Source organism: Magnolia sinica, chromosome 15 (genome assembly GCF_029962835.1).
Source record: "Magnolia sinica isolate HGM2019 chromosome 15, MsV1, whole genome shotgun sequence".
Classification (NCBI taxonomy): Eukaryota; Viridiplantae; Streptophyta; class Magnoliopsida; order Magnoliales; family Magnoliaceae; genus Magnolia; species Magnolia sinica.
The window spans coordinates 21,399,909-21,412,072 of NC_080587.1; the positions used below are offsets into that span (position 1 = coordinate 21,399,909).

General features: G+C 37.1%; 1 protein-coding gene across 2 annotated transcripts in view; it reads left to right on the forward strand.

The window, feature by feature from the left end:
* The window catches only part of LOC131228142 (uncharacterized), a 51,986-nt gene that overhangs the window by 23,943 nt on the left and 15,879 nt on the right, over positions 1-12,164 (forward strand). Inside the window, exons 2-4 of one of the 2 annotated variants that reach the window (XM_058223974.1) lie at positions 2,768-2,848; positions 3,455-3,527; positions 5,080-5,173. In XM_058223974.1, the coding sequence (XP_058079957.1) occupies positions 3,473-3,527; positions 5,080-5,173 (149 nt within the window). In that variant the 5' untranslated portion in view covers positions 2,768-2,848; positions 3,455-3,472. The remainder of the gene's footprint in view (positions 1-2,767; positions 2,849-3,454; positions 3,528-5,079; positions 5,174-12,164) is intronic. The other variant, XM_058223973.1, reaches the window with a different exon arrangement.

Genomic DNA, 12,164 nt, shown 5'->3' on the forward strand with positions numbered 1-12,164 from the left:
ACATGAACAATCAAAGGTTGCACCCATGCAGCACAAGCTTGTTGATTAGAGATCGGGCCTGTCCCACAGTCCTTATCTAAGATCTGGCAGATCCAACTGTCCAAATCATAGATCTAGTTAATTCAACTATCTAGATTGTTGATACGGATCACATTAAGTGTCCAGATTGGTTGATCAAGGATCTGGACCAGAACAAGGGCATGCAGCATATCTGTTCCCGAATCAACATTCTGATTCGACTATGGGGTCCACAAGACCAATGAAATGGGTTTAAATGACCTTGGTAACCATTTGTGCATCCATGAATGGAGACTGGCTGTGGCCCACATGTCCATAAGCTTCTATGTCTAGCAGTCTAGGTCATGCATATGGTGTGAAAAAGAATATTTTCTGAGATTTGGGGTCTTTAATATTTGTTTAGTTTAAATGTTCAAAACAAGAAGAATTGTTTAGTTTCATTTCAGGTTTTGAAGTCCATATGTCAATCTCTTATTTGATTGTGCTGTGTCATAGTACTAAAATAGCAAAGATGCCAAATCGTTAGATCTATTTGCAACTAGGCCTACAAAAGGCTTTTAAAGTGAAAAAGGAAGTACTAAGGTGTTTTTGGATGCCAGAATCCATGCGGAAATGGAAATTGTTTTTCATCGACAAGACAGTTGGGCTTTGGATACGTGCATTCCATACTGTAATCATTACTCTTATCTGTTGTCAAACTTCTCTGGCACAAGGAACAAGGTGACAATTATCTAATTCCACTAGCTACCCAAACAGTCACCCTAATTTTAGAATCCTATTATCTATGATGGCCTTAGAAATTATCATTTGGTAATATCATTACATTATCTATGGAATCCATGCATCCAAAAATGCCCTAAAAGTGATAATTTTCTTTCGAACATCCAAACACAGCCTCAATGTCAAACCTGGTATCAATACACATGCATAATTTATATTTTCTGTATCCCTTTTTTATTTTTATTATTTTCAGAGCTTATATAAATTGGGGAGCGAGCATTATTAATTGTTCTCTGTGACTGTTCTTCAACTACCGCCTGTCCAATCTTGAGTTTATAAGGGAGGTCTTCTCTAACTTTGATTGTGTGCTTCAGTGTTCTGCTCAACAATTTCCCGAGACCTAATCCTAACGAGTTCCCATAGGATTTGTTAGAATGCAATGCAACTGGGTTTCATAGTAAAAAAGATAGGAGGTTCTTGGGAGATATAGATATAGAAATATGCAACATGTTTTGGCACTTTTAATCTATTCCGTGGATTGTTAATGAAACTGCCTCATTCGCTGACTCTATCTAAGGGGATCAGATAGTTTCTGGTTGGAATTTGTATAAATTTTCTCAACTCTATATTACTGATGGGCACTTTCCATGATTTACCCATTTCTGTTTGTACAATGGTTCAGGCTGATGAATTGTGTATTGTTATACAGTTTTTTGAAAAGAATTTTAGCATTTATTTAAGGGACACGATCCAATGGCAAATTTGACCAAAAAAAAAAAAGAGGAGAAAAAAAGGAAAAATAAAGAAAGAAAGAGAAACAAAGGAAAGACGTGATTTAAGAAGTTTTGAAGGCAACTGAGTTTCGCCGCTAAGCTAATCTTTATTACTCTCTCTATGACTATATTTTGGGCCATGCCATCTCCCAAGTTTGGGGAGATTTTCTTCTCCATTCTTACGAGCATTGTTTGAAGTATCGAAATATCAAAATATCATGATATTATCCATATCTCTAGCTCGGCGATACCAATAAAATTGGTAGCGATACCGACAACACTGGTAGTATCAGAAATTGTAGGTATCAGCGATGTATAGCTAAGTATCGCCAATGTATCGATATCGCCAATATTTTTTACTGTGTAAATTTTGGGTGTCACTTGTATTGCCAATGCATCAATATAGCTAATGTATCGCCAATATTTTCGACTGTGTAAATTCCAGGTGTCACTTGTATCGTTGGTTTATCAGTGATATTTCGATGACATCGCCAATGTATCAATATCGCCAAAAATCAGCTTATTAACAAAGTTTCCATTTCAAATTTTTTATGGAAGCATGGTTGCATGCAATGTTCAATTTATCGACAATAGTATTGATAATATCATGATATTATCATTATCGTGACATGGGCGATATCGAGACCACAATCTTTCGTTTCCTTTCTAGTTGTTGACGATTTCTTGACGAAATATCACGTGTTGTTGATATTTTGAAATATCGAGGGATAGATGGGATTGTTGGATGGATAGATGGGTTGATTGTACTGATTTCTTACGATATCACATGCTTTTAGGCCCCCCCAATTCAATGGAAACTTATTACATATGCATTCTTTTTGCAATTTTTTGATTCCTAAATATGCAGATTTGTGTATTTTAGTGTCTCCTGAAGTTTCACTGAAAAATTTCACCATTTTCCCCATGTTCCCTAATGTTTCCCCGCATTTCTAGTTATCTACGATATCAATATTGTTTTTGTATCCCTGGCTAGTGAAACTTGTAGCGATACTGATACTTTGAGAACATTGCTTACAAGGGATTGAATATCTTTAATTTGAAATGTAATCTAATTTGTTGTACTTGACGATTAAAAAAAAATCTGTTCTTTCTAGCTGGTTGTTTCTGCCTTTGCATTCAAGGGTATTTTACTTCTCTTTGTTTTTGTCTCTCCTTAGGCGTGACTCGTGAGAGATGATCTCTTGTAATCCCTTATCCCTCTTTCGGTGCTAATAGATGTTGTTGACTTTCAAAAGGAAAAAGAAAAAGAAAGAAAATCCAATGCAAATTGTGGACTGCAGTGAATCTGGTTGCATGTGGGCTCTTGGACAGGCCAGGTCAGGCCATCCATTGATTTAGACCATACTTTCGGTCCAGAGTCTAGACAACTCTTGCTTGGCAAAGATACAAAAATGACACCGATTGGGTGGTACTAGCCATCTAATCAGTTGCCTACAGAAAGAATGTTGAGCTTGATCTTGACAAAATAGTTCCGTTAAAAAAAAAGGGGTCTATTTAAACAAAATAGGTCCATTAAAAAAAAGGGTCCATTTCAACAAAATAGGTCCAATCTCTACTCTGAACCATCCATTTGGTGGCCTTGAATTCCTTGTGGTTATCGAGAATCATTTCAGTTGGGCAATGCTATCCATTTGATCCGTGGCTTGGAAAACAAATGGTTATAATAAAAAAGGCCAAATTCAGATGGTTAAGATTTTCTCATTGGTGTAGTTTTGCGTGATGGCCTGTAAATAGTGGGTTCAACCGAATGGATAATCCAGATCAATGAATGGACTCCATGTGTAGAAACGCAACTTAGTTGCATTGCATACTAGACTAGTGTGTCACTTTGTTGCAGTTATTCTTCTCTATGTTATGGCTGTTGTCCATTGATTATTCCAAGTTTTAGTCATGTTAACTAATACAATGTATTCATTTGGCAGTCTCGAATTAAAAAGATCATGCAAGCAGATGAGGATGTTGGGAAGATCGCTCTGGCTGTGCCGCTTTTAGTATGTGAGTGACTATGCACATTCTTATGATTGTACTAGCAATGAGAAGCCCTTTCAGTGAATATTTCTGAAGGACAAAGTATTGAGGAGGAACTATGGGGTGCCATGGTATTTAAAAACGGTTACGTTATGGTCATAACGGCTATTACTCAGTGGCAACTGTGGTGACCGTTATTCGATACAGGGCCATAATGTCCAATTTGAAAAGAAAAAGGCTAGTAACGGCTGTAATGGACTAATATGGGTCCGTAATGAGCCGACATGTGGCCGATAGTTTCTTCCTACAAAATTTTTTTTCGACAACCACTAGGCCCTAGCAGCCATTACAGGGGGCGTGGCTCCTGTTATGGCAGCCATTACAGGGGGCATTGCTCCTGTTATGGCCCGTATTGTTACGGCCACAAGGCTGGCCATGACTGCTACTGTTACTGTTATTGAATACCCTGTGGGGTACTGAGCCTCTGGAAATGTAGTAATGTACTGTTTTCTGATGCTCTGAATTTGACTCTCATGGGGCATTGTTTAGTGATCCAGACATCAACCTGATGGGCCCGAATACCTCTTAGATTGGAAGGTCCTGATCCTTCAACCTCTGGTCTTTTTCTTCATTAAATGTGGACTGTTATTGTATTTTTCTTAACGGTCCATTTGTAGTGTTTGGAATAAAAGGGCTGGGGCCTTCTAATTTAGGATATATTTGGAGCATCTCCAATCTATGATAGGGCCCGTTAGATCAATGGTATGGATGACTAGGGCCACATGTACAAAATTTGGAGGATCAGCTAACGTACGGTTTTCTGAGGCTCAGCACTCCATACTTGGTAGAAAGAAAGAAAGAAAGAAAAAGGTCAGACCCCCTTAGTTTCTCCTTCGGTATTCTGGGTCCTTTTTTTTATTGACTTTTTCTTTATGATGGCCTCGATCACTATTTTCCTTTCTGTGAAAAGTTCAGGTGCATGCAGGGTGCAGAGGCACTCTTAGGGTACTTTCTTTTGGACACTGGGACAGTGAAATCATCAATCTGGACTGTTCATTATTCTTGCCCATTTTTCAAAGGCCACCAGGAAAGCTCATATTGATCGAAGGATGCTAAGCTTCCAAAAATTAGCTTCTCTTTTATATATGTCAGGTTTCCAAGGCATTGATGGGATGGTTATCGTTGTTTGATCAAAAAGGTTCTTTGGAGATGTCCATCAAATGGGCATATTCATCATTGGACTTTCTTTGATCAAACCATTGAGTTCTTTATTTATTGATTGGATGGAGAAGTACCTGTAAACGGTGTGATTTTTTTTTTTTTTTTGGCCCATGGGAAGTGGGGTGAACCTAATGGACAGTTTAGATTGATTATTTATATGGGTAACCCACCAAGAGAGAGCATCACTGTGTCTTAGGTCGATTAAAATCCAGACCTTTGTTGTCCTCTCTCATTTTTAATTTCCTTGCTGTTGTAGGAAATCAGCCCCTTCAAATATTCGAGGCTGTCATATTACATGCAAGTGTAGAACAATAAAGTATGGTATGTTTTACTCTCTCACTGGATTTTATTCTTGCAGCTAAAGCATTGGAATTGTTTCTGCAAGATCTCTGTGATCGGACATATGATATAACTCTCCAAAGAGGAGCAAAGACAATGAGCTCTTTACATTTGTAAGTGGGTATTTAATATCTGGAAATCTCCTTCCTGAGGCAAATCATGAACACATCATTAGTTTGAAAGCTTTGTCCCCATGCTGTCCTTATGGATTTTAGTATTTCTTTATTAAAAGCTCTCTCTCTCTCTCTCTCTCTCTCTCTCTCTCTCTCTTTTAAATTTAAATTTTAAATTATAAATTTTCCATTAAAAAAAAGGGAAAAAATTCTACTTTTATTCCTTTTGTCTATTTTATCAACCATTATTGTTATCTTAACAATGTGAATAAGTGAATTACAGTTTGTTAAAAGAAATCAGACAATCATCATCATATTCGACACCATCAGTCTTGTTGTAGCTATTTCGCCAATCATTCCTATATGTGGCCCTATCCTCTGTAAGTATATAAGCCTTCATATCCCTTCTCACAACCTCGATCTAAGTCTTTTTGGGTTATCCCCTCATCCTCATTTCAGGCCCTTCAAACCTAATCAGTGTTCCCTCCTATACTGGGTTCGTCTCCGGCTATTGTAGCACATGGAAAACCATCTTAATAGGTTCTCCATTATTTTTATTTCCTAGTAGGGTTACTAGTAGGCCACGGCCCTCAAGTCTACTACCCAAAATGCCAAGGTTATAATCCAGTGTATGAAATAACCTGCTAAAATATTCCCTTCTGTATATGAGGGATCATACAATACATAATGTGCTGGTAAAGTGCTTTGTGAAGTATAGTACATAATGTACTGTCAAGCTAAGTGATCTCTTGGATACTGGTAAAGTTTCATTAATAGGTAAGTGCTTTGCTAGCAGTTATGCTACACAGTTATATGCTCAGCATATTATGTTGGACACGAGATAATGCCAATACTGGTACCCATACTTGTAGGATATATTTGTACGATGTGTTTTAATTGAATCTTCTTGTATGCAATTCATAATGTGAGAGACCTTTTTTTTTTTGGTTACATTTTTCCTTTATTTGCTATATATCATATATCTTTAGAAAAGGTAAATAATTTATTAAAGAATAAAATAATGCAAGGATAAAAGAAGCTAGATGTTATGTGGACAGACGATGAGGGGTCATATGTCCATGAATAAAGCGGAACCCATCCTCCAGCTGCTCATGAACTGACTACTACAACAACCCTTAAAATCCTCTCTCGCACATAAGCAGTGATTCTTCCACGAGCCAACTTGAAGACTTCTTCCTTCAAATTTTTTTATTTTTTATTATTTATTTATTTTTTATTTTTTTTTTGCGATTTTACTCGTTCTAGATTGATCAAATACTAGCTAGCTGCACCAATCTCCATAACTTAGATCTTCTCCACATTGGCTTGCTTTCATTCCTCTGCTTTAAGAAATTATTCAATAGATCCTGACATTACCTAGTGAACTCCATAGAGCTTGAAGAAGTTACCCCCAATGCTACCTAAAACACGAACCCTCCGTGTTTTCCGATCCAGATTGAGTTATCTAGATTATGGGTCATTTGTAATCCAGATTGCTATTTTTAGCAACCCAAAATTATGGTTATGGTTATGTTCTTACTATTGATTAAGTTAATGCAAATTTATATATATATATATATATATATATACACACACACACACACACACACACACACACACACACACACACACACACACACACACACACATATGTTTCTTTGAAACATAAATTAAATTGTACATGTCATTGTACTGTTTAAATATAACATGAAACATGTGGGGTTACGTAATAAATAATAATAACATCCATCATTTCACATATAAATTGCAACGAGTTCATATATAAAACTCAATTTCTAACTATGTATGTATTGGAGTGCTCACATGATCCTAGCTCTAGTGTACCACGTATTGGAGGAAGTAGCTTAGTGCGTACCTATTCATATACGACATACCAAAGCGACCAGTTATCCAGGCAACCGTGGTTACTCTAGATAACTAGAGAACTCAATAGAACTTGAAGAAGTTGCCACATAGTAAAAAGATGATCCACTGATTCCACATCTCGAAGAAAAAGGAACCACACAATAGACATCATTATCCTTTTGCTTCTCAAATGGTCGATGGTAAGAACCTTGTTTCTTCCCACCAGCCAACCCCATCACCCCAGGAGGATCATGGTGAAACCAAAGTGGGGCAGTTTGGGTTCCCCTTTGTTTAACATCTTCCCCAATTAATGAGGCATAGGAGCAAAGTGAGATACCTTCGTTGCAGAACTTAGACCATCTTCATCTATCGGGCTAATTCACTAGAAGGAGGTTGCATTCGTTCAACTGCTCCATCAGATGAAGAAGCTCAATTTTGTCATCCCAGAGTTTCATCTTATCTTCAGTTTCTGAATCACCTGATCACCAATGACATTATAACACTAGGATAACATAGCATCTGTATCCATCCTGTCTGGTACAAACAAGGAAATTCAGAACTGAAGGCACGATCATGGCACCAAACATCCTCCAAAAGTTAATTCTTGCTCTCTCTTATATATATATATATATATATATAAAATCTTTTGAGAGAGAAATTCTACAAAAGTGAATTCTCACACTATTGCTAACAATATTATGAATGTAGGACTTTCCACTCTATATCACCTTACACATGCCCAATCTGTATACTAAGATGATATTTTGAAGTAACTTTTTTCGACAAACTGTCCTTGTCACCTCCAAATATCCATAACCATTTTTCTAGAAGAGCAGTACTCATGGCCTCTATAGAGTTGAAGCCAACTCCCTGGTTCCCTCTCGGTTTGCATCCCTAACTTCATTCCATAAGATGAAGCTTACATTTATGATTATATCCTATGCATCTATGCTGTAAAAATTGTAAATATTATGGTTGCATCTGAAAAGATTTAAAAGGACGAAACCTTGTATAATAAAACTATACATTTTTAGATTAGGGAAAATTCTCTTAGTAAAAATCAGAAAACTAAATCTCTGTCATGGTTGGAAAACTATTCAAGTCATGACTCACCTGAGTCGACCATTTAAAAAAAATAAAATTATTTTATTTTATTTTTTCATTTCTTTTGAGCAAAATTAGCAAAAAGGTAGGAAGGATAACAAAAAGGAAGCCTCACCCTGCAGAGAAAAAAAAGGAAGGTTTGGCTCAGCCAAGTTTTGCCGAGTGATTTACATGACATAGTGAGTTTCCCAAGTAGACAGAATCTTTTATGAGTCACGACCTTGTTTGCAAAAAACTGACACAACCGAGTCATATTTAAACATAGGGTGAAATGGATCTCAATCTGTAATTTTCTCTGCATGCTTGAGATTTGAAAACTTCTTAGCTCAGGGAATTGTTGGGGGTAGGCTATACTCTGATTAAATAGCAAGGAGCTTTGAAAAGCATTTATCGAATTCATGCATGTTGATGAGGAACTGGTATCAGTAACAATCTCTAATTTTCTCTGCATGCTTGAGATTTGAAAACTTCTTAGGTCAGGGAATTGTTGGGGGTAGACTATACTCTGATTAAATAGCAAGGAGCTTTGAAAAGCATTTATCGAATTCATGCATGTTGACGAGGAACTGGTATCGGTAACAAGCTCAAAGATCTGACGGGTAATACTAGGCCGGTAGGAAAGCATGATCATAAATGGGAGTTAAGGAGGAGGTGCTTAGTGGAGAAGATGATGCAGTGGGCTATGTGCTGGAGGTTCATCATTTAAGGGGTCTGATGGCAATGAGCCGATGACATGTAAGGAGATTTTGGACACCTTGGCAGTGGCTGAGACACATGGAGGCGAAAGTGCACTTTTGAGAAACCGTGAGATGAGTGATAGTTGTCTTTAGTATTTTATATGATACAGGTTGCTAGCCTGGTATATGTGTTACACCAAGCACTTGTCTGAAAAAGTTGTTCTAACAGAAAGGAGGATGAATACTTAAAAATTCAAACATCATCTAATCATGGGAGACGGGGATTTTTATTGCCAATTAATTGAGAGCCTTTCAAGAGTTAGTATGGATAAAAAGGTGGATAACAATAGAAAGAAATGTATCTAGGGGCAAGGAGGGTGATTGTGCAAACTTAAATGACTCTCTTGATGTTACTAAAAAACATGGAAGGCTATACAAGATCTAAAGATGGAAGATGTAGCAGTATGGATTGCTTCACTATATATATATATATTTTTTACCAGATTGATCTCTCTCAAAAAATAAAATAAAATCTAGATTGAATGAAGGAAAGGAGTCCATTGTTGGGAGGTTATTGAGAAAAGGGAGCTAGTTCATGATGCCGTGGAAGTACCTGGTAGATGCCGTGGAAGTACCTGGTAGATTGTGTGTGTGTGTGTGCGTGCGTGTGTGTGAAGAATTTCAGAAACCTTCTCTTCAAGATAGTGTATGTCCAAACTTATCTGAAACCAATGACTGGCCATCTATGTTGATTTCATTGGAGTATGAGTCTTGCCAGCTAATTCTTGTTCCAAGGTGGATCCAAATCACCGTAGGAACAGAATGAGCAATATCAACCTCTCTTAATTGCAAGGAAACTGTGGTTATCCTATGATGGCCATTCGAAGGACTTACATGATCTATTCTTTGAATTAGAAAAGAGAACTAAAACTCTAGGCAAACTTGGAATATGAAACTCCATAAAAACATAGAAGTGAGAAATCTCTTACGCAGTCAGTGAATTATGCTATATTGAAAGGAAAAGGGAGCTCTGAGGAAAGTGTCAACTCATTGAAGAAACAAAGCTAATTACAAGGTGATCCAGTGTAGGTTGTATCATGGGGATGGGAGACATTGAAGAGAGGCTTGTCATCAAGGAATTGTTGTAAGAAGAAAATTGATATTGCATTGAGAAGACCAAAGCCAAGCCAGTTTCATCAGATTGGGTTAATGATTGTTGGGCAAGTTCAAAATCATGTTTGTCCTTACTGCGAGGAGCTCACGGAGAATCTGTTCTCATTGGTTGGAGATATCTTCGATCTCAGGGAGTGTGTAGCTAGATTGTCAATTCAGTCAGACTGGTACCTGAGGATGTTTCCCAATGGATGCTAGGCAATGTGTATAGCCCAAATGATCCTCACTTTATCTCAGGAAGCGTGTAGCTTCAGTGATTTGCACAAGGTGGAATCTGTGGGATTTTAGTGTCATCTACTCAAGTAGAGATTCCCTCGGCTTTTCTCACTCTCACTTGGGAATGTTCTATCAAGGGTTGCTTTTAAATTGTGGAGGGAAGATTGGTGTGGAATGTGGACTTCAAAAGAAACATGCTTGATGCAGAAATTATTATGTGGTAAGAATTGCTTGGTATTCTATAAAGAACTTGTCTGCTCCACAATGAGAATGACGAAATAATTTGGCCACCCTCTCCGATGGGGACATTTTCTACAAAGGAACTTTTTTAAATTTCTATGCCCAACAGTGTCTTCGTGCATAATGTTCAAAAAAAAATAAATAAAAATCAGTGTCTTTGCACATGGTTTTAAATATCGATGATATTGACCAAAATATTGGCTGATATATTGAGTTTTTCATAGTGGGCATACGAAACCCCATGAAAGTATTGTTTTTATGTTGTTTTGACAAAAATATTGTCAATATATGCATTGAAAATATTCTCAACGAAATAAGTGGAAATCCATGTCTAATAATTGTCTATCCATGCATTGAAATGGATTTCAACCAAGAAATTTGGAATTCCAAGGTGGAAAACTGATCAGGTAGATTACCTTTCAAAAAACAGAAAAAAAAGGAAAAAAAAAACTGATCAGGTAGATCATGCGATTTACTCTTGAGATGCATCACTCTTGGGATGCATCCATCCCTCCAATTAGGGAAGAAGGAACTTGCCCTTGAGTTCAAATTGTTGAGTACATCTATTTTATTGACTCACCTATGAATCTTGTCACTGTTGCCTTTGGCGACAATTGATAATGATGCCCTCTGGTCGGATCAACTTGATTGTTATTGAACTTCACAATAGGAACACATTGTCACTTATTGCATCTAATCATGTACTGAAGTTGTTCTTGTGGCCTCCATCTTACCTTCAGATCTTTAAACTTCTGTTTAGTTGGGTCATGATCAGTGTGTTCATATTTTCTGCCCTAATTGTTTATTCATCCGTCATTTCTGTTGTCGATCCATCTCCTGATCTATCCACAGATCCATCTGTCAACTCATTTTCTAATCCATTTTTTGTTCATCCTAATTTGGTCATTGCATTGATTTATCAGCAGATCCATCTGGCAATTCTTTGGTCAGTCCAGCTGTTGATTCATCAATAGATCCATCTGCAGATTCATCAGTGGATCTATCTGCAAATTTGTCCTTCAATGCTTTGGTTCATCCATTGATCTCTTGTACTTCTTCTAAAGGCTTTACGGGACTCGTGATCTCCTCTCTGAATGACTTGTTGGCAAACTTCTTATCCATCTTGAGCCAATAATTATTCTTCTCCCCATCGTGAATGGCATGTCTTTTCTCCAAAGAATCATGACATAAGGGATTTCGAGTTGGATGCTCTTCAACTTCGGGAAATATCGTAAATTCAAGAATTTTACTACCTCTTCTTTAGAGGTGAAGTTCTTACAACTGTTTCCATTAGTCCATCTCAATGTCCTTTCCATATACTGCACATTAGTCCTAAAGATATCAGCATATGAATCTCTAGTGATTGTTGATATCAAATCTATCCCTAGAAATTGAATTTGATCTGATACCAAAACTGATGAAAGATAGACAAGCAAAGCAACACACCTTTGTAGTTTCTGTTTTGAAGTCACATCAAACTTGGAACTCCCAGTTGAAACACACCACCAATATGTGCACCACACCCAAAACACAGGATGAAGGAAAATAATTAATAAAACTTTTTTGTTTTTCATTGACCATTCACCATTTCTTCATAAAAGAGGCTTTACATGTAAATATACTTTTTCTAGGAGAAAAATAAACCCTAATGTAATAATGAGCATCCATATAATGCCAACCATCTATTTTAGTAAAATATTAGTAATGCCTTCATG